Consider the following 24,271-nt stretch of genomic DNA (forward strand, 5'->3'; position numbering starts at 1 on the left):
TTCATGCTAGAATGCAGTTAATAACAAACATTTGTGGCTCAACAGTGAAATACGTATTATCAGTTTCTTAAAAAGCAAAATATCCCTTGATCTTCTGTTTTCCATTTTGTCAACTTGTAGACACCTTATATTTTAGCATAGACTACAAACGTACTGATCAGTAGTGATGATTTCACACAAGGTAAATGAATGGACATTTCAACATTTCACAAATTTTTTAATGTAGCACCCCCACTGTGAGAATCTGTGGTGACACTCAAAGTGCTGCTTAAAGATGTTCTTGTCATGATTTTTGTGTTTGTGTTTTGGTTTGTAGTTTTTGTTATGGGTTATTTTAGGTTTGTAGTTTTGCATTATTCCTTCTTTCTGGTAAGTCTGTTTTTACAAGTTATTCTGGTGTTACCCTTCCTGAATAATTTCTCTAGGTTGTTCCTGTTGGTGTAGGTTTATTCTAGTTTAAGTCGTTTCATATTCTGCAAGTTTTTTTTGTTGTTTTTTTTACTCCTTGCTCATGGGTTTTGTCATCGTGGTTCATGTCTAGTTTCATAGTTTATTCTTCAGTTTATTATTTATTTGTTTCTCTTTGGACTATTCTTGTCTTGTTCTTGTATCAGTGTTTTGGTTTTATTTTTATTGTCAATTCTCACTAGCTCCACTTCTGCTATTATTGTTCATTTCTTTGTGTTTTTATGTTCGTTATGTTTGTTTTTATAGTGTAGCACTTCTTGAGTATTTGGATTTTCTTTTTTACAAAGACTTATGTTTTTATAAAATAAATCATGCTAATGCCACACTTCAATGTTTGTCTGCACATTGGCTTCCTAAGAACCCCCATGACAGTTCTTCATATAATCCTGTTGCCGTCTACTTTGCAAGCTATTTTGCAATAATTCAATTTGTCAGATGTGCAAAACTACTAAAAAAACCAGAAGATCTTCAGCTGAAATCTCAGCAAGAAGAAAAACACATTATTATGGGGAGGTATTCCCCATTATTACACACTTTTCAGATTTTATTAGTACAAAAATGTGAAACCCATGTGTTAGATTTTTTCCAGATCACTACTATGTGCTACTTTGTGTTAGTCTATTGCAAAAGTCCCTCTAAAATACACTGAAGTTGTGTTCAGAATGTGAGTAAATGTTGAAAAGTACAATTATGACTACTTTTGCAAGGCAATGTGAATATACAGTTAAATTAATGACTATACTTCCAGTTGTGTGCTATAATGGAGCAACACACCAAACTCACCTCAGCACTTTTTTCTTGAGATAGTTCAATCTGATTCAGCACAAAGCCATGAGTCTTACTACTGAAAAATGTTCCTGACTTTAATTTCTCAGCAACAAAAGAACACAAAGAAAAGGCAAATTGGTTCCACATGATTGTAAGAGGGGAAAAACCCCTCCTGCTTTACGCTGTCAACACCTGGAAGCTTTTGTGTTTGTATGCGAGCAGAAAAATCAATTTACAGAAAGAGATCAGGGAGGATGAGAATAACAGCTCGACCAATGTGAGCGATCACTAAACACAACGAACCTTTCCAAGGGAAGAACTGAGATATTCGGAGTGATACGTACTCGTTAAAGACGAGGTCCGGTGCAAAGTAAAGCATTCTGCCGTTGACGTTCTTGTAGGACCTCCATACCAGGGCGAACACCATCACCCCCATCCAGGACTGCTGGATGACAGTCATCTGGTCGTCCACGTGGAGATTTCTGAAACCTAAAGATGAATATTACAAATCATAATTGTTCCTGATCATTAGAAGAACACTGCTCAAATTATTGCAATCCATTCGTGGTCAACACACCGAATTTTGAAGAAAAATTCTAAATCATAATTGGTTGCAATAAAATATTGTTAAAGATGTAATGTGTAACTTTTATACAGAATATTTTCAACTATTTGTTGAAGCTGTCACTATGTTGTTACAGTTTATGAGACAGATAGTCTGTAAAAAGATACATCTCCTCCACCTCCTCCCTGAGTTACTGTTGCCGCTCCCTACCAAAAACAACCAATCAGAGCCAGGAGGAGGGTCTTAACGCTGTTAATTAACCTTATGTATTCGCTGCTAAATGTGCTAATGGCGGAGGAACAACTTATCCTAACAGGAAAACTGTTTATCTGCCATCATCGGTGGTCATGCTAACTAGCCTAGCATTCCTGACAGGCTTTGTTAGCTGCAGCGTAACAGAGCTCAAAGCGGGAAGTAATAATGGGGACGAGTCGCAGCACACCAGATTGTGATTGACAGCGCTAAGATCCTCCTCCTGACTCTGATTGGTTATTTCTAGTTAGCACTGGGAGGACTGGCAGAAAGCAGATAAGCTAAATTTTTTCACAGATGTTTTTCATAACATAATGTTAAGACAGAAACAGTTTCAACAACTGTTGAAAAAAAATTAATAAAAGTTACAAACTGCAGCTTTAAATCTTATTTTTATGCCAACTACCTGTCAAATAAATTCAAACCCAGTTACACCTTTAAGACTATTTTAACTGATTACTTAACAACTTATTAATTTCCTAAATACTGCAAAAATAGAGGGAAAAATAAAAACTCCTCCTGGGTTGCATTTTAAGTCTGTAAGATTTAAACTACTTCATTTGTATCTCTTGGCATCAACAGGTTGCATGGCATCTTAATACTTTGGCTGATGAAAATGTTACCATCATTTGTCTCAGATTTTAGTACGTTAGTGTCATGTCTTCTGCATAAATTAGCTATGAAATCTGGGCAAGTTTGCTTGGATTGCTCGCCCATTGCCTCCAACAAATGGAGACGGTTTTGGACGAACACAAGACTGGGAGAAGAAAAGGAGAAGAGTGGGGGGGAAAAGGAAGGAAAAAGGAGAAAAAGGGAAAATTGGAAGCCCTCACATACCAGCTTCATCTCACAGGATACTGAGAGGCTAAGGAAATCTTTATAATACTTGTAAACTCAAAGGAGCAACTACACGTCTGGCCAAGAATCACCCACCCACCACTCCGGAGCCTCATACAGGTCATTGTTACGGTGCTTTGCAAAAGCATTCATGCTTCTTGAAATTTTTCTCATATTGGCATGTTTTAAAAACACATTTCCATCTATTTTATTGGGATTTTATGTGTTAGGCTAGCACAAAGTAGGGCATAAATATGGATTTATTTCCCAGCCTCCTGATAAGTCTAAATAAAATGCTTTGTTGACAAAGGGAGGTTGAAAGCACGAATGGCATACAAATTTTTATTTGCATAGACTTCTGAAAGCAATTTTCCTTCCACTTCCCAACTATACACCACTTTATGTGGGTCTATCACATAAAAATTTGATAGAATACATTAATATTAGTGGTTGCAATTTGATAAAATGTAAGCAATACTCCCGCAAAGTCAACAACTTTCATATCATGGCAGGTCAAGCATTGACAAAGGCGGCCTGTCACTCCGCTCTGCGGATCGGTCCAGTAGTTTGGGCTTGTTTGTCTTAATGCTTTGATTTGATTCACTCCATTTGACCTCGTGACTATGACTGCAACCTAGCAAAGCAGTTGAGTTCTGTGACAAACACTCCTACCACCCGACGTCTGCATGCTAGCAGATGTCTGGCACAAAGGCATAGAGCCTGGTGGAAAGCAAAACTCTGGTGAAATGAATAAATTTCATCAATAAGTGACATATGAAGGTTTCCCCGTGTAAATTCTTTCAATATGTATTTGACAAACTTTAAAATAACTGAACTTTGTCTGCTGTCTGGCATTCAGTGATGAGTATGTCTGATCCAAATCAAGCAGAAATTCTGTTAACACTGTTCATAATTCAATACTACATTAATACAATACATGCCTTCAACAAATGTTAGTTAAAGTGTTACTGAGTCACTCTTAGCTGAAAAACTGTTCATTCTCACTGTTGCTGGCATGATATGATAAATTCACAGTTTGTAGCAAAACAACATAATAAATAATATGTTGAATATGGATAGCATGAGCCAGTTGCACCACAATAGTAAGCTAGCTTTAACATAACTCATTTAGTTGGCACCCTGTGGGGTTTACTGGGAAGGGCACGCAATTAAAAACATAAACATGCCACACAGAGGAGAAAACGCTGTAAAATGTAAGATCGTTGTTCCACAAGGAGGTAAATAGGAAACATGGGAACAAAACAAAAAACATCGTTAAAAGTAATAAAAATGGTGATTATTCCTGAACTACACATTGCTGCAAACATTTGGCTTCCTGTAAAAAATACACAAGCGAGTAGAATCTATAAGGCTGTTGTTGCGTTTACACATTTCAGCACAAATGTTTCACATGTTGCGCTATTAAATAAATGGCAAAACTACATGATATTTTAGTTTGGTGGTTTGGTTTTTACAAGGACCTAGAGAGGTATTTTTTGTGGCATCGAGAGCTCAGTATGTTCTCTGTTACCAGTGTATGCCTGCACAACGAAAAGGGTTTCCCTACTGTCTAAAGCATGCACAAAACTTCTGTAAGGTGGTCATTGAGGTTTATTATTGTGGTGGCAGGATATATGGGTCCTGTATGCTACATGGTGGAGCATTGTGGCAGCAAATCTGTGGTGCCCCATGTATACTTTGCATGGGGCACCACAATGCTCAAAGCATTGTGCTTAGTCACTGCTTTGGCTGCAACCACAAGGATCTCACGAAGCAGCAGTAGGGAAAAAAACAACAACAACAAAAAAATAAAAATCCACAACATAATGCATTGGACCGTGATCAGTCACCTAGCAAATAGAGAATGGTATTGGCTGAGTGCGCAGCACTAAATTGTGCAAAGCCTGTTAAACAGCAGGTAGTTGTGAGTTTTTCAGGTTCCAGTTTGAATACAAAATGGGTTTTTGTGCAATCAGCGAGAAGGTTTGGGAATATATGTAGAAGGAGGGAAGAGGACAAAGAGAAGGAGGAAGACAAAGGTCAATTACTGGGTCTGGGTTTTCAGTGGAATAAAGACGCTATAAGACTATATGGGCTTCGAAGACGCCGACCTGCATCTGTAAGATGAGCCACTGGCTCAACACACTTGAATGGCACAAAGGGCTGAATTGGCTCCTTAGCAGGCAGTCGAGGGCCCCGTCCCAATACTTCCACCCTCGTGTCCTTCAGAGACTCGTTCCTGCTGAAAGGTTCGAGTGTGTATTGTGTCCCGATTTTCCGGAGTGATCTTTAGCCCCGCCCCCTTCGGACACTTCGGCTAAGCATCCAGCTGGACTTCGGGGAAGTGTATTACCCACAATTCATCACAGCATGTGATATTTTGAATTATGGCAATGTTCATCAAACAAGCTGCGTTAGACAGTTTTCATATTGAAATAATTTTCATTTGACTCTGCTGTGTGAATACTATTGAATTTTACTCCATATTCAATACATTGGAACAGCCAAATATTTCCTGCATTAACTTTGGAAAGCAAAAATACCTATATTGTACTTTTAAAATCTAACTTATGGTAGCATCATTTTTAGCAGTACAAATGCCAAATCAGCGACCACACCCGCCATTTTGAATGTTGCAGTTAAGACGCAGAGGCGTCAGTTGATGACATAACCCCACTGTCCCAATTTGACCATTTTTGCACACTTGTAATCTGAGCACTCGAACCCTTATGTACACTTGGAGGGAGGACATTCTTCATAGAGAGCCATAGGGTGCAGTGTGAGTACTGGGACCAGGCCAAGTTCTTCAGAGCTCTTATATCGACCTCATTATTTGAGGTGTTTTGTAGCAAAGACTGATCTAAAAATGTCAAGACAGCAGCCCTCGAGGACTGAAGTTCGACACACGTGACACATGGGGAGAAGCACACACGCCACCAAAGTGTGCAAGAGTGCAGGTACTTCTGGGTTTTTCCAGGTTGCAGTTTTAATGCAAACTGTATTAAAACTGGTCACACTGCCAGAGTCTTATCAGTGTAATTAGTGAAGAGGAATGAAGACAAAGAGGAGAAGGGGGAAAAAGTCCAAGAGTAATTTTACACTAATTGCATCATGACTCATGAAAACTTATTTCAGGATTTGCAACCTCGGTGAATTTAGTTCGCGTTGATCACTGGGAGCGCACAAGACTAGCAGCGAAGGCTGTATATAATGCCCCTGCCTCTCTGGACAGGGTAACGTTTTTGCACATGATGGTGGACTCTGCAGTGCATAGCGCTTCGTATTGAAAACCCTTTATCTGGACACCGTCATTCTGCTGATTAATGATGAAAAATACTGTTGGGGTTTGCTCACAGCTGCAACTGATTGTGGAGGTGCAGAGCCCAAATCAAACATATAAGAAAAGACTGAACATTATGAGAAAAGCTGATGAGATCCAATTGCAGTAGTGATGTGCTAAAGTAGCCAGAAAAGCAGCAGGTAAAAGACAACTTTTTCCTGGAATCTAAGAGTGCAGCAGCCTCTTGATACCTTTACACTCGTGTGATTTTATGTTTTTGGCGTGCTTGCTCTGTTTTCTGCCATGATCCATGCTGCTTACTACTTACTCTCCTTCCCACTCCTGCTGATTGCTCATTGTCATTGCCTGCGCTGCTCCCTATTTAAACAGCTGTTCTTCATCAACTTGCTGTGAGATTAATCCTCTTTCACAGCCTTCTAGGTTTGTTTCATGAACTGTGGTCAAGTTTATAAGATCAATAACCTGCCTGTGTGTTTGTCTAGTCAGTACAAGTTTGAGTGAAGTTTTTTTTAAAAAAAACCTCTGTAGCTGTCTGACCTGACCATGACCCTGCTTCAAGCCAATCATATTCTGTATTGTTTTTCCCCCCTGTCCGTCTGAGAACCTCCGACATCTTTATGGATGACATCTTTTTTAAATTGTGGATGCTGTCTTTCCAACAAACATTTCGGAGGCTCGTAAGGCCAAACCACTCACAAATCTTCCAGTCCTGCAGAAGCTGGATTTCTGGAGGTCGTGGATCCCAAATTGCTGGTAAATCTGAATTTTTTTTATTTTTTTTTTTGTTTGCTTCCTGGTCCTCTTCCAATCACATCACTCAACTCTGTTTCCGTTTTCCAGACCATCCAGCATAAACAAATCTAAGCAACACTAAATAAACTATTCGAATAAATCTATTTGAACTGTTACTTTGTCTTGGCTGTGTTTTGGTTTTCTAAGATTGAGTTTTAATATTTTCATATGTGTTTTATATTCCGTATCAACCTGTGGATGGAAACTGTGTTTTTTGTCTTTTACAAATTAACCTCTTCCAAATTTGCCATGATCAAAGTAAATTTAAATGGTTTTTAAGGTTCCAGAGACCATGAAGCATTCTTAGTGTTTTCACACCTGATGGTCGGGTAGACTTTGTTAGATTGGGATGAACGTTGCAACATTTGTTATATTTTCAGCTGGAATGGTTCACTTCCACTCTGCACCGTCTCAATCTAAACAAATTAAAAAACCCGTTCACCTCCTCGCCTGTGGTGGCGCTGTGCAAAGAACCACAGAAGGAAATGACTCGAAAACCTCCAAAGACCAGAGCAGCTTCCTCCTTCACAAAATGTAAACCTAAATGGAGTAGTGTCAGATTTGAGCAGTTGTAGGGTTTCTCTTTTGTCCCTGGTGAAAAACCACAACCCATTTTTCCCTGTAGAGCTAGACTTGCACATACCATAGTCTGCTTCCTGCTTTTGGAGCGGCTTCTAGTCCACTTGCATTCAGAGTTCACTTCAATCGAATGAGACCCAGGTTTTTAGGTGGACCAGAGTTTGCGTTTTATTTTTTTTATTTTTTGGGGGGGGGGCCGCACTAGAATTTGTGAATTCATACCACCCCAAATGAACCAGAGTTTGTAGACAGACAAACCAGAGTTTGATTAAACCGAGCTGAAAGGGGTTGATGTGAATGCGCTCTTAATCCTGTTTCTAATCAATCTGTGATGTCTCTGTGTTTGTTCTGGTGTCCTACCTGGTAAGCCTTTAGCCCATTTGACCACTTTGACCAGTTGTCTCTCTCCCAGCTCATTGAGGCTGGTCAGCAGGCCAGCAGCTGAGTCTGGTTGGCCACAATCATGTCCAGCATTCACCACCTCAGGCTCGATGGACTCAAGGATGTTCAGGAAGACCATCTGGGAGTTCAAGCTTGGACCTGACTTAGGAGACATGTTGTGGGGTACTTCTGGTGCTTCCTGTCCAGGATGTTCTTCTTCTGGGTTCTTCTGTTGTCCAATCTTCTTCAGTTTGCGAGCTACAAGTAGAAAAAGAATAGTCAATAGTTTCTCATGGGTTGTTTTATTTTATTTTTTTTAATGCCATATCCTATTTTTTATTGCTCTAGGTGTCTATTGGTGTTGTTACTTGCTCTTCTCACCACCTGTTTTCATATATGGCTTCTAGTCTGAACTATAAATATATTAGCTGAGCATGAGAAGAAACATGGGCGCCATTGAGAGAAATCTGAACTCGGCAGCATCATAATTAGCTCAATTTACAAATTATGGTCAGAATGAGACATTAGTTTTGGTTTGTGAAGATTTGTAATTTATTTTCAATATAAATCTAGTTGTTTGGCAAAAGCCTCAGTGGTTTGTTGAGTTTGTTTGGCAAAACCAAATGAGAAGTAGCCGTGCTCGCCAACAACTGATGTTATCATACAAGATATATTACTGTGGCATTCCATGTGCTGCAGAGATACTGAGACAGTCGTACAGCAACAGTTCTCACTGTTCATTTGAAAAGGCATGATTTAAAGCATTAATCAAATCAAGGAGTTAAAATCACAAAAGCAGCCAAGTGGTTAGTTAACTCTGCAGGAGTTGCAAGGGCAAGAATCAGTTGGCACAACTTCGGGAAGTTAACCTGCGGCACAACAAGGCGGAGTGTTTCATCAGTATGTTAGCCATTACGGTCCATAGAGCAATTCGTTGGTAGAAATTACAGGGAACACTTCTTTCTGTCTTCCAGCAAATAAACTTCAAAGTCTATAATCTGCTTGACAGAAATCCAACTGAAAATTCAAGGCAAGACAAAAAAAATGGATGTTGACGATCTGGCAGCTTGAGCTGCTTTGTGTACAGTTTTAACTCCATTTGCAAATCATACAACCAACATTTGTACCTACTGTACATGCTGCTTCTGTACCGGCATCAGGTTATTTGTTCCGCTAGCTTGTTTGCTTGGCCTTTGTTTGTTGGGTTTGGGTTCGTTTTGAGATGTTTCGCTGTGTTTTGATATTAATATCTGATATTAAATCACAGTTTGCATCCATATCCTGCCTCCTGCACATCTGGGTTTTGGTCCTATGTTCTTTTAATCGTGACAAACTATGTTCCCAATAAGTGGGGTTTATTTTTTTTTTAAAAAGAACAATCAATTTTCTTTAACAATCCGCAGTCCGGGCCCAGTAATATGTTTTCAAGTAATGAATCATATTTCATTGGATAGAAACCTCCATGAACAGATGAGACTCATCTGTTGGAAGAGCCAGCATCATCATGTCCATCCGCACCAACAAAGAGAGGGATAAATTATATTTGTGAACAGCATGCTTTATCAACGCAACTTAGAGCACTTCAGGTTCACATTTTTGTTTCTTTGTACCTTGGAGTAAACGTATCCAGGGCTTAGAAAACAATGCAACTCTTGCTTGTTTAAAATACATCTCCGTGTTTTCTATATGGAGTGATAATGAAGGATCAAATTCTCTCCAAAAAGAATTTAGAACATCCGGCAGCAGCTGCTCCAAATGACATCCAGTACTTAAGAACCAAATTGGAGAGCAATTTTTATTTGGATAAAGCAGACGGCCTCGTGATATGAGCAATACGAACGGAGCAGAATACGATGCTAAGCATCTGCCAGCGCTATTTTACAACAAAGTTTTCACAACTTACAATCACTCACTTCATGCACTCTGTGACAGTTTTGTTTCCAAAAGTTACAACTGCGGACATATTCAGCATCTGTCTTGCTTTAATGTCTTTCTTTCGGGTTTTTTTTTTTCCGAATGAACGAGAATTACAGGAAAATACAAATTGTTATCAAGTCCCAGGGGAAAATAAAGAACAAGTGCTTCTGTTGTTTGGCTATTTTGCAGTCCAACTAGCACGGAGAAAAAGTTCGAAACCCACTGATCAAATTCAAAGACAATAAATCTGTTGAACTATTAAGAACACAGATGATAATAGACATTTTACATAAGAAGCAGCAAATTGCTTCTTTGTTATAAAGCAAATTTGGTGAATGAGGGTAAAAAATAACCTTTAATTGTCATGCAATTCCTCTGGCAGGCAATGTGAGAAATGTCTCATTATAAAACTGTAGCCTGGCTCAGTTGTTCACTTTGATAAATATTGAACTGTGAGGGTTAGACACGACTTAAATCTTTTTGAAGAAAAATTGCAGATTATTTAGGATTTCCATTTCTTATCCCTGATCCAGTAACAAACATTTCAGGTGCAAACAGTTAATTAAAATCTCTCGGCTTTTCTTTCCTCAGTTTTGACAGACAGGTTTATGATCTTTGCAGAGCGCAGTGTGAATTGGTTGGGTTGAACTAACCTTCATTGCTCCATAGTTGAGATGAAGCCAATATAAACACACACAGGGATACAGGAGGGACTGGTTAAAGCAAAGAGCTGTCTTTTTTCTTTAACGCAAATTCAGTGCAAAAGTTAAATTACAGATACCAGATGTTATCGGCTGTCAGACTTACAAGGTGGTCTCTAAACGGAAAAGAAAACCTAGCTCTGGAGTCAGATTCATTGTGGACAGCTTAAATGCCCAGTGAGGGAACTGCAGAGTGATCCATTACAAGCTCAATTTGCTGCAAAATCAAATACCACATGTAAGATTTATCTCCAATTTTCTCCTCGGTGGCTGCAAATTTTCTGTCCCTTTACCAGTCTCATGATGATTATAATCAACATCTTCATCATATCAGTACTTTTTTTTTTTTTTTTAGAATGCTTGACTGCACAAGAAAAAAAAAAAGAAAACAAAAAAAAAAAAAAAACACACCATAAGTTTAACTGCCACGTCCATCTACTGAAATGCCTCTGTGTGACCTTAACTCTCGCTTTGGTGTCCAAGTTCTAGACATCATTATCGTATTATTTTGGCAATGAAAATTGGCTTCCTGCGTACAGTAGTGAGCCTGAAAGTCTGGTAGAGAGGATAAATGAGGAGCAGGAGAGGTCAGAAGTAATACTCAGATCCCCTTTTACCACATAGGATCTCGTGGCGCGATATCTTGAGACGTTAAAGCAACCTCGATATTTCTTCTACAAATGAACCCTGCCTCATAAAGTGCTATTCAGTTGCTGTAGGCATACGACATCCTCTGGTGAAATAAATGTATACTTTTATTTGGAGCCCAGGATAGAAAGATGAGTGTTTAATGCTTGACATGCTTACGACTATTATCCTGAAGTCAGAAAGAAAGGAGCTCTTCAGTTACCCCTTTAGTGTTTTACAGAATGACCAGTTCATCTGTCTGGCTAACAACACTCAGAGACAAAAACTAAAGCATGTCCCCAACTCCCCACCATTTTTAAAACATTTTGGTAGACAAAAGAATCAGCAACAAAATGACCAACAAAATAGCCTCGGCTTCATACTTTGATGTAAGCAAGTGACTAGCCAGCAGAAAAAGACCAGCGACGAAACCTACATATCCCTTGGTTTGCTGTGAATGCAAAATATTATGCACTTTTCATATCTCCTGATTGCTGAACTATATGCCATACTGTTGTTTTTTTTAAAAGAATAAGCTAATGAAGCTGACAAGTAACCAAAAGTTGTACTGTGGTAAGTCTAAAAATGAACACCATAGTGTATCATTTTCACTTTTTTGAGAATCACCCAAACTGGGCACTCTTGATTGAATGTTACAAAATCAACTGTACAGGGGAATTATTTTAAGATCGAAAACAATAATAGGAGTTGTAACCACCTAAAATTTAAGATTTTGCAGCTCATTGTATCAATCAGCTTTTAAAACCAGGCGGTAGAATGGTGCTGCCAGTGGTATGGATGAATACATATTGTAAGATTTTTAATAGTATGTCAAAAATCATGATGCATGACATGAAATAATTGAGAACCACTAAGTTAAATTATTCTTTGAATCACCTATAAAACTGCGATCTGCCACCAAAATCCATGGCTGGGAATATGGAACAATTGGATAAGTTGGAGATAATTATGAAGTCATTTAAATTTTAAGATACTGAAAGAAATTTTCAAAAACTACAGGCTACTGGATTGAATGATGAATCATTATGGCAACACCTTTATGGTAAGAATGCGTTTTTTACTTAGAAGAAAAATATTTCACTTAAATTTCACTTGTGTGAGAAAGATGCCTCTTGCTTGCAAAACCATTCTCTCTCAGTTTGACCCCCATGAAAACTGGTAATGTCACCCTGGGAAAAAAAACATACCATCAATGATAAAAATTTGTTGATGAACAACCCTGGTTTTCCAAGTTCTTTAAGCTCATAATTTTCTTAAACCTCAACCTGTTAGCTGTCCTAACCCTTGACACAATGTGGGAATCGCTTTAAACGCCTGTCTTCATATTTTGATGTGCCCATTGCCCTGGAACTGGAAAAAAGGTTTCATCACGCCACATGACACTTTTCAATTGCTCCAAATGCCAACCGCTATGCTCCGTAGCTAATGGATACCGTTTTAATTACCCCTACCAAAGGGGATTTTCTCAAGGCCAAACAGCTAGTTGGTGCCAGTAAATTGAGTACTTGCCAGATTGTACGTGTGAAAATGCTAATACTTTCACTGTTAGGCACTTCTGTGTGAGTTTAATGGGTTTCATTTCCCCCAAACTTTTCCAACGGTGGCCAAGATTTATTTGATTCAGACCACATTACTTCCCCCAACTTAACTTATTGAACTATTAATAATGTGCTGATCAGTCTCCCACCTTCAGCTTACACAATTGCCCCAGTTGTTTTGTTTGCTCCATCCAGATTGGTGGTCTCAAACTACAGTCCTTAAGTGCTGGTTTCCTGCAACTTTCAGATGTCTCTCTGCTTCTGCACACCTGGCTCCAATATCAGCTCATTAGCAGAGCTCTGTAGAGCTGGACAGCATGCTAGTGAGGCAGATCTGCCATTTAACTCAACCATGTATGGCAAGGGACACATATAAAAGTTGCCGGACTCCGGCCCTGGGGTACAGCAGTTTGAGACCACTGATCCAGATCAATGATTTGGTAACTTGGAAATAGTTGTTGCTGAATGCAGCATAATCCTCTCTAATTGGGATGACTCTTGCTGAGTGTGCAGAGTAGTTGTCTTGTAATCCAAAAAATGAGGATTTGATTCTAGATTCCTCCTGCTGCATGTCGATGCGGCCCTGGGCAAGCCATTTAACCCCCAAATTGCCTACTGATCAGTGTAATGGTGCAAAAAGATAATTACAATTTACTGATGCTGTAGCATGACTAGAAGATCTCTTTTAAAAAATGTTATTTAATAATCTTAGCTACTAGTCCTATCTATTTGCTTTATTAACTGCGGGTTGAGAATTTTTTTCTTTGTTCTTTTTGTGACTATGCAGTTTATGTACTCTATAAACCTGTTTGACATGCTGTATAAAATGCAAAAATAATAATTAATTACAAAAATAATCTTATCGTTAGCTTCTAAAAATGGGCAGAAAATGCAGTTTAATTATGTTCTTCCGACTCATTGAAAATGGATGTTGGTAAAGTTGTGTAAAATATTTTAAAATAAATTCATATGTTACTGCAGTTGGGTAATTTCACACAAAAATCTGATAATTCATGTCAAGAAGTTCTTCTTTAACTGTTCTAACGCCCCAATCTCCTTTGATTGCAGTTCATAAGAAGCAGGCAGAGAGACAGATCTTTGACCTTTCACCTTTACACAATCTCTTTAGTTCAAACTCTTTGCCACACAAGCCAAAATTGTCAAGAGAAAAGCACGCACAGCGCACAAAACAGTACATTTCTGATTTCACTAAATATGCAGAAACTACTTAATTTCACACGTTTTACTGCGTTGTCAGCAACATGAAAGGGCGTAGGTCGCTCTTTGTACTCTTTATTTTTAAAAAGGCTTTCTTTCTTCGGCCAGGTTTTAAGAAGACTTTTATGCATCTATTTGAAAGCCTTGGATTTATTGAACATTTCGACAGAATTCTTTTCAAGTTTCTACCTGCCTCCTGCGCAAGCAAAATTCATGCCGATTTATGATTTGCAGTTGCAGGCCGCAAAAAACAATTCTTCCGAGGGCCTCAAATGGCATCCAGACTACACTTTGGACACCCCTGCTTTAGATCATCCAGAGTCCTGTCCGACATTCTTTTCCCTTTAGTTCACCCCACAGGTTTTCCATAGGACTTAGATCTCGGGATTAAGACAGGAAGGTGAGAGAAAGTTAATTTTGTCTGGTGAACCATCTCTGGTTGAAGGTCCACCTGAAGGCCGGATTCTGCTAATTCTTTGCACCAATTTATACCAAGAGGTGAGCATACTGTAGACTTTACCTGATGTCTTACTTTCACTTCACCTTTGCTACATTTTAAGAAGAAAAAGCCCTGCCTTGTGCTGACATCAAAATGATGCATTAACGTACTTTGCTTTTATAGGATAAATAATTTTCCACCTCATAATTTTTATTTTGCAACATTATCTTGAGTTTGAAGGAATGCAAAGCAAAAACTTTCCAGACCTGCCAGCAGACGTTTAATCCAACTTACCCCCTTTCTCCTTTCAGAAGGCCTCTGTTTTTTTTCTTCTTCTTCTTCAGATTAACATCTGTCATGTTTATCTAGCAAACTGGAACCCCACTCACTTCATTCAGTCAAAAAGCCACATAGGAGAGTAACAGTTGCACTTAAAAGAAGAAAAAAAAAACTCCCACAATCCAAGTTTCATACTGCCACAAAGTGATTCTTCTTGTCAAGTTCAGAGTTTTTCCTCCTGCATCATTGATGGTTGAACAACTTGTTGCCAGCTCCAACATCTGCTGTACATTTCCAGCGGGAGGGTCTTTTAATATTGCTCCTGATTTATCTTCCTTTAGCTGGACGGCTTTTGGTTATTTCTCAAATGTAAGACACCGTCTATGATGACAGTAAATTGCTTTGACATGTTGCTTTTATATTGAGTGCAGATGTCTCCATGACAGGGGGTGTCACATGTACGTTGTCTTCAAGGATTAGAGGGCATAATGGAAACAAATAAATAAATGGGACAGTTACAAGAGGGCTTTGAAAACAAAGCGGAGGGCTGTTGCTACGTTGCATTTTGTCTTGGAAAGCAGTGTGCGCTCTAAAAGAGAGCATGGAGCTCTGGGAACAGGAGCAAGGAAGCAGACCCTCTAATTGCACTCTTGCTCAAACCAACAAATTTAAAACAGATATTAAAAAAAACTAAATAAAATAAAAACAAATATTGACACTAACACACTTTTTCCCTCACAATGAACAGTCCTACATTCTCTTCAAAGTCCACCCTGAGATGGGATCAAAAAGACAGAGTATAATGCTAAAACCAGGCCTATAAAAGGTAACCCACACTCTCAGCGATCATGCAGTAAGGCATGCTAAGAGCTAATAAATGTTAGGCCCACAGAGTTAAACCAGACTGGGATTTAGGGGCTCTGTAAATTAACAAACACAAACAGACGCACTAAAAAATAAAAACACCGTCCACCCGTCCTGTAACCATTTCTGGAGAAGATCTAAGAATCTCATGATTTTGGAGTAAAACCAAAAACGGCAAGTAACTCCTGTACAGTAGCTGCAAAGAACACATTTATAACTATTTCATTATTTAACATCACACATTTTATTTATTTTTTTTGAACAATAAAAAACATTTACAGCAGCCTGACTGGAAAATCTTGACAGGATAGTGAAGTTTGTCAACCACTGCACAGAAAACTTTGAGGCAAAAGTCACCTTGTGTTGCTTGATAACTTGAAAATGTGATGTGAATCAGCAGCCAGTAAGTTTTAAAGTTTGATGTGGAGATCTTAAGAGATTTTGTTTTCCAGGATAGCACTTCTTCAACTTTCTTCATACTTTGTCCCATTCTAACAACAAATTTCTATGTATTTTCTTAGATAAAAACTATTTTATAAGCCAATATGAGGTTGCAGATAATTGTCAAGCTGAAGCAAAAATGACATTAAACAATGATAATAAAAATGAAAATGTGTTTTTATTCAACTGAGTTAATACTTTATAGAACTGTGGAAATATTCTGGGATCTCTACCAGCACTGCACATCTAGAGACGATTACTTCTTTTGAAACAACGCCCACCCAGACAGACCGGATGGATACCATATGTAAACATCAGATTTAAAAGGGGGCCTATTATGCAAAATTCACATTTTACACAATTTTCTTCTTCCATTTGGGTCTCAACTGCTTCTAAAAACAGTCAAAGTGCTTGAAAAAAACACCCCAATGTTTATTGGCAATGCGTTAATGTTTTTGGTATTTGGAAAATTTGCTGTTTCAAAAACCTCCCAATTGTTAAGTCACACTGTGTTGTTACTTAGTAACCCTAGCTGAGCTGCTATTTGGTCAGCTGGTTTTACCGCTGTATGTGCTATACAATGGCTGCTGGAAAAGTGTTTTGTTGTTGACTTGCCATTCAGAAACCACAGAAACCAAAGATATACTTTGGATTCTGTACGTCTTTGGTACAGAATCCAAACATGTTTGGTTTCAAATGACTGTTGTCTCATTGCAGATCTATTTGCAGCCATTTTCAAACATTTTGTTTGGGAGGTGCGGCCAGCAGCAGCTTAACTGGACTTAAAGTGAGAACAGGCCCTACAACAGGTCATCCTGAAAAGAACTCAAAAGAGGCAGAACTGAGCAGACTAAGATCTCATTATCTGAAAATGAGTTTATGCAACAAAAAATAAATAATAATGTAATGAACATATTCTGCATAGCCTATGGACCTATCTTAACCTGTTGAAGGAAGCATAATAGGTCACCTTTAAATCTTGCCACATTGCCAATTGGATTCAGGTCAGAACTTTGTCTGCATGGACCATTCTAACAAATGAAAATCCCTTGATCTAAACCTTTCCAATCCTTCCCCTGTCTTCCTGGAAGGTGAACCTCCACCAACGCTTGTGAAAAACAAGAAATTAGACTTGTATGTTTTTTTTTCAATAGTGACTTCCTTTTTTCCACTTTTCTATAAAGGCCAAACCTCTGAGGGCTTCGCAGAATAGCTGTATTTATTAGGGACCCGTTACACACAAGTGGATCTATTTACTAAATAGGGGCCTTCCAAAAGCAATTGGTTTCACTGGATTTTACTCAGAAGTGAATGGGGTTGAATGCCAATGCATGTTAACGCTTGTGACAGTTTGTTGTTCACATGAACATGCTGAAAAAGTATAAATCCTTTGTACTTCAGCTGGTTTTAAAGTTCTGCAGACATGACCACGCTGGTTTGCTGTAGTTTGTTGGTGTAATAAAAATTCTCAAAGCAAACGTTTTTAGAAATAACTCCTCAAAGCTTCAGCAAGACTCTGATAAAATTACTGCTTCAGTCTAAAACTGATGGCCATCATGTTAAATTATTCAGAGATTCTCCCTGCACATACCCAGAGCTTTAAAACCGCACAGAGCTCTCACTGATATGATCGCATTTTAAAATCAGAGCAGAATTCACTGAGTGAAGCCACATAACAGATCTGGGATTTTATTTTAAGTTAATAACCTTCCAAGTTATTAAATCAGAACTCATTTTCCTACAAAGCATTTAAAGTCCAAAAAATTATGCCTAATTTCTGCCACTTCCACATGTCAGATCCATATATTTCCCCGTAAAATGCTAGAAGTCAATTATTCGTCCATGATGAGAACATAAGTGAAAGGATCTTTTAAGCCACAACTGGAAAAGGGCCGCCTTTTTACTACAATCACAGCATTAGATCACATTTTCCCTCCGCGGGGTTTGTCAGTGACTGGTGGCGAAATTACCAACATGTCTGCAGCTTTAATTCACATGTCTCGTGTCAGCTTTGTGCCTTCAGCACAATTTTCCCAGTTAGCAGAATGAGAAAATGGGAGAGAGTGAAAATTGAACACAAGACCAAAATTAGTCCACTACATGTCAATCTTTGCAGCCTAATTTGACGAACAGGTCTGGGTCACAGTAAGGAGAAGTGAATGGAAGAGGTCTAAATTGCATGGCAGCTCAGCCAGGGGCTTGATTATCAGTAACATCCCCTATTGTGATGATGCTCCAATTGAAGAGAACCAGTGGTGATGTGCAGTGTAGAGAAAAAAAGTACTTGGTCTTGGAAAACCACTAATAGTTTCACTTTTAGGACTTCACTTTTTCTGTAGTGGTCTTTGTTCATTTAGGAACTACTGCGCAGCCTCTGATAAAGTCCTCACAGCACTTTTTAGAAATTTCTATTTATAATGTGTGGACAGTTGGTTAGGTGGTGAAGACTCTGTAGATTTTTAGCGTGAGCTGTGTGTCTTCACGAATAGAGAAATGGGCATGCTTTATATTCACCAAACCCTTAAAGCTATATGGTTCCCAGCATGGCTGTGTTTTTTTTTTGTTTGTTTGTTTTTAGAAATTTGTATTTTAATCAATTAGAACTTATTTTTTATTATTGTGAAGATAGTAGATTCATTCTATTGTTTCATTTTGATTATTTATCAGGGCGATATTATGTATTTCCCAGACACAAAGTGCAATTTCTTTTAGCCATCTTATCTTCATTTGTTATAAAAATGCTGTATATATCAAACATAACATGAAAAAAAATTTTACTTCATAATTTGACAGCATGAAATTGGGCCTCTGTTTCTTTAAGTAGGTCCTACTCTGTCTGATCACATCAATGCTTTTCCATTATGCCATTTCCAACCGTTCTTAAGAACGTTGGGCGGAGAAGTAGCTTGTATGATAATCTCAGAAAATTCTCAGGTCTTTAAGTGTTTGCTAATTGCTGCTGCCACTAGTCTGGAGGAGCTAAGTGGGGAAGGTGCAGGGGAGGAGCCAAGGAGAGAAGGTGGAAGCTCAGCTTGGAGACTGCAGCTCCAAGGTGGAGCTTTGATAAAATAGACAACACTGTATGAAAGCAAGCGTTTAGGCACCCCCAAACAGTTGTCATGGAAGATTAAAGGATTTCTCAAGCATGCATGAAAGAAATATGCATTCTGTCATTGTGCATGAAATACCTAGAGTGTTAAACTATAGGTATGCTTTTTGATGAGGGAATAACATAACAACATGATATCAAAAAAGTTAATTTTCCATAATGCCATTCCCCCCTTTAAACCTCTAACTAGCAAGAAAAAAACCCAGCAAATCATCATTTAAAAGAATCATCTTTTTTCATCAGCCTAAGCTTAATTTGTTGTTGGTCAGTTAAAATTATCACAATTAATTTCTATTTGGCAAATGCAAAAATGCAAAGAAAGTGAATTTTTAACCTTTTTCTCTTTTTTTTTTACTTCATAAGTTTGCATACACTACAAATCGTTTGCCTTTAAACAGCTTGGTATATCCCAGGTCATTATCTTCGGACTCTGTAAGCTTCAACATGTTAATTAAAAATATTTGTGCTGACTTGTGATTTATTTTATGGGAACAAATTTCTTTCTTGTGTGGCATGATGGAAAGATTTAAATTATTGTATATTGTCAAACAAATAATCCAGCCATCAAACTGTTGAAAAGAAGGCATGTTTTGTTCCCCAGGGATGAGTGTATTTTGGTGCAAAAAGTGTGTGTGTGTATTGTCACTAGAACAAAAGCAAAACACCTTGAGAAGATACTGGCGAAAGCTGGTAAGATAGTGTCCTTGTTTAAAATTAGTGACACAAATCTTGGTCTGACATGGAATGAAAAGTCACTCAAAGAGGAGGAAGTCATCACTCCAAAAGCAACATAAAAAGCTGAATATATCTTGCAAACGCTCTTGGGAACAAAAGCCATAACTTATGGTGCCGGTCCTGTGTTATGGTGAAACTCAGACTGAAGAGGTGGAGTAAAATGACCATTATTTTTCATCTCATATTTCCACCTTTAAAAAGGGGGACGCTTGCAAGGTTGAGTTCACCATCCCAACTGTGAAGTACAGAGTGCCAGAACCATGTGTTATGTTTTGCAGGGTTTGGTGGATTTCATAAATACAGAAAAGAACATTACAAGGAAATATTGAAACAACTGGTCAAGACATCAGCCAAGAAGTTAAAACCTGAGCACAAATGGGTCTTCCAAAGGAACAATGACCTTACGCATCACAGCAAATTAGTCACAAAGTCATTTAAGGACAACAAAGTCAATGTTTTAAGAGTCCATCATCATGTCCTGATCTTGGTGTGAGCAAGGCAAAATTTGAGTCTTTGAGAGGGATACCCAAAATCCTCAACTCATGCCTTGCAGTCTAAAAGGCAATTCTACCAAATGTGAACTTTTGAATGTAAAAAAAAAGCAAACTGGAATAATTTTGGTGAGCTTTACTAACATAAAGCAGGAAATATTCAGATGGTGAGGAGAAAAAAAGTTTGTGCATTTTTATATAGTGTGTAGAAATATTTGTTTCCAGCGATACATAAAGTAGTTGGTGGAATTTTATGCCACCAACACAATCAACACAAATCAGGAGAGTTTAAGAGCAGAAACATACTGTATGTGCTAGAGTGTTTGGTGATGGGTGAGGGAGTTAGAATAGGTATATTAAGAGCAGGGTCAGTGTAGCAACGAATGTACAGCTATAGCCCAAAACTATGAAACAAATTGTCAAAAAATTATTCAATCAGTTCCAAAGATTTATCAAATGATACTAGCAGAAAACTTAGACATTTCTTAAGACTCGTGGTCTTTACAGATGGGGTAATTTAGACCCCACAACTGTTCTACATTGTGCGTGGTCCAGTCGGGTCACACTGGCCCCATGTGAGCTTTTATGAGGGATTGCTTTGTGCGGTTTTGAAAACTGACAGCCTGATGGGACAACCCCCGTCACGCTTACTGACCGACCGTGACATTTGCTGTGTTCCTACTGAGTGTTGTGCTAAGACCGTTGGAGGGTCTTAGCACAACGGGATTCAAATGAATGAGTGTGTCCAAATGGCTACCTACATGGACAGGCAGCCATTTGGTCACTGTAGACAGGTGAATATGTTGGAAAGTTGTTTTTGGTTAAAAAAACAAAAACAAAACTTTACTCTCAATGTGAAAAACATAGCAAAAAGTTTAAGTTTCGGGATGTGGGCCGGTGGGGTTGTTTGCCCAGAGCACCAAACAGGCTAGGACCGCCTCTGATTTCCGACATACAATAGTTCTCCTGTAAAACGCCAGACTTTTGTGACAGAGAACACGAGACCATGAGGAATAATTCGAAAAGATTTTCAAATTATGATGTGACATTTATTCAGTACAATTCAACTGGAAAACAAATACATCTGCTTCGAGGAAGAAAAAACTATAACAACCGGACAGCATGACTGTACACGTCCTTTAACTTGTATTGGACTGAAGCAACTTTTGATTCAGTTCCATACCGATAAGGTTCTCCAAATCTGTCAGATAGTAGTGACATCTGTTGTCTAAAGGTGTTTTCAAGTGATTTCACTTCACTAATTCATAAAATCCTGAATAGTTATCATTTTTATCTCATCTTTTGGTTCATTTTTGGAGAAACATCCAGTTTTTGTAATGTTACTGTTTTAGATTTTATGTAATCATTGATTACTGTCTTTGCCAAGTTGGATGGTATGGATACAATTTTCTGTACCTTAATCCTGATTAAAGTACATCTTTGTACAATGACATTTATTTAATCATCTGTGATCTTTCTGCAAACTACGACTCACTCTAAGGGATGCAAATGAGTAAATGCCAGGAATATCCTGACAAGACAAAAACAGTTAAACTTTTATTGATGTTGCACTGATTTTCTTCCAAGCAATGCAAGCTGTGCACCAAAGAAGACTGAAAAGTGAAACTGCAACCAAGATGCAGCAACTTTTTTTTCTGTTTTTACATTCTTCTTCATGAGGGATTTTCTTTGTGTTTCGCTTGAATTGTACAAGATAAATGTCAGACATGTGCAAAATGGCGTTTTACATTATTACTAAAAATCCTATTTTTTTACACCACAAAAACGTGCCATTTTAAACAGGGGAGTGTGCACTTCGGACATCCCTTTTGAACCATTTCCCAAGAAAAATATTTTGGGAACACTTCATAAAAACTTCCCAATGGTAAAGCAGAGCTGGCATCCAACAGTGATTGGCTGTTGGTGAATGAAGTGGCGTCAAGTGACCGATAAGCGCAGATTTTTTGTTTGGCAAGATGATACAGGTCTGTGTGTGTCTGTATACAAGTGTGTGTGCACATAATTAGTTTGACGTATATCTTAGGTGAAGTGTGTACAGTATATTTTCACTACTGAGTAAACCTCTGTAAACTTTAACACTTAATGTATGCGTTGATAAATGTTCATACAAAGTGTATTCAAAAGGATTTGAAGCAGGGTTAGGTAATGAAACACTCTAAATGTGTTATAGACCACAGCTGAAAACCTAATAGTTATGTAGGCCCAAAAGTCAAACTGTTGAAACTTAATCCAACTGGGAATCTACTGCAAAGAATCTGTGGAAATATATATTCAGAAACAGTCTGACTGAGTTTACCCAACAGACCAGCAGCGCAAACTGCAGCAAGACGCGGTTCTACAACCTGTTGATTCTCGAGAGGGCTTAACTATGTGCGCCACCCTTTTGAGATTTTTGTTATTGACATATTGGGAAAACCATGAATCACTTTCATTCCATTTCATAGAAACACTCTACTCTATCATAAGAAAGTCCCATCCCCAAAAATATCAGATGTTTGTGACTAGAATGTATTGAAATGTGTCCAAGAGGTGTGAATAATTTTGCATGGCAACGTATACAGGCTATATTCCTACTTATTCACTAGTAGGTCATGTAATCATATTAATGAAAAGACATCTTAAAACAATCTGCCCTACCTCCAAGAGTCATCCCAGCTTCAAAGCACTTCTTCAGTCGACAAGAGGGGCAGTTCTTTCTTCTTAGCTTGTCAATGGTGCAGTCGTTTTTGCTTGCACACAAGTATTTCTGCTTACCTATTTGATACAAAGGCAAATCATGGGTTATTTGAGCCAGTGAAACATGATCCAATGAAAAAAAAACCTCATTTAACTACTAAGTGCTTCCATTGTCAAAAACAGAAAGAAACTCAAGCAATAAATACGTGGAGCGTTTTCAAGCACCGGCACCAAACTGTAAATCCAAGTTGGAACTTCTAATTTACCTTCTGCAGCTCTTTTAAAGAAAACCTTGCAGCTGCCACATGTGAGCGCACCATAATGGCAGCCAGATGCCTCATCTGAGCAAATCAGGCACGTTCTCTGGGGAGGGAAGAAGAACTCCATGGGGAACATGTGCTCTCTGCCAGCCTCAAACCTGCAGTCAAACATGAGATGAAACAAACGTGTGTACATCGGATGGTGATCTTCAGACAAGCAAACACGTGACTTTACTTCTTTTACAGATTTTTTTTATTGTAAGTGGAATCATTTTCTTTTTCTTCTCTTGTGTTAAAACTCCATGTTCGGTTTGTATCCTTTTTTTCTTGTGAAAGTATCACCCACTGCGGACAAATTAGGCCTAAAGCTCAGCACCACAAAACACCTAATATAATTCCCAATGTCTAACCACAAACAAGGTGCAACTTATATAGATTTGAGCAGAGCATGGTGTGGAAAAAGCATGGAGCGCCCATGCTGTGGCTGTGGGATGAGATGTGGGTTAAGTTGGGCCGGCTGCAGCCTTGAGAGAAGAGATAACAAAGGAGCCTCAGACACAATGTTTCCTCGGTGACGTACTGGATAGATACGAAGGTTCGGTTTAAAGGTGACAAGGATGAAGCGTCCCAATTTGCAGGAAATGGCAGGAGACGTCATTTAGCAACCATTTGGATGGAATAAATTTGCTCTCAATATGTAGAGAGGGAGATTTTGCTGTTTTTGAAGAGTTCTCAGGCTTGTAAATCGGCCTTTTTATTAACCACGCGCACATCCCAGTCAGAGGATGAAAGCTTAAAGACTGTGCAATGGGATGATCCAGGATGACGCAAACCACATGGTGCTTTGTTGTTTGTAAACAGGAAGCTGCCATGACTAATCAGACATGCTTCGAACTTTTAATAAAAAAGCAGGAATTCTCTCACAAACATAGGCGTTGTCTTAATGTTGTTAATGTTTATATGTACAGTATATATACGTATTATATATTTA

At 38.5% G+C, this 24,271-nt stretch overlaps 1 protein-coding gene across 1 annotated transcript in view; it reads right to left on the reverse strand.

Annotated features, from left to right (window-relative positions):
* Positions 1 to 24,271, reverse strand: part of ar (androgen receptor) — a 41,204-nt gene that overhangs the window by 10,364 nt on the left and 6,569 nt on the right. Inside the window, exons 2-5 of the mRNA XM_028031791.1 lie at positions 23,287 to 23,438; positions 22,982 to 23,098; positions 7,923 to 8,201; positions 1,581 to 1,725 (exon numbers count right to left, since the gene is read on the reverse strand). Coding sequence (XP_027887592.1) covers positions 1,581 to 1,725; positions 7,923 to 8,201; positions 22,982 to 23,098; positions 23,287 to 23,438 — 693 coding nt within the window. The remainder of the gene's footprint in view (positions 1 to 1,580; positions 1,726 to 7,922; positions 8,202 to 22,981; positions 23,099 to 23,286; positions 23,439 to 24,271) is intronic.

Source organism: Xiphophorus couchianus, chromosome 11 (genome assembly GCF_001444195.1).
Source record: "Xiphophorus couchianus chromosome 11, X_couchianus-1.0, whole genome shotgun sequence".
Lineage (NCBI taxonomy): Eukaryota > Metazoa > Chordata > Actinopteri > Cyprinodontiformes > Poeciliidae > Xiphophorus > Xiphophorus couchianus.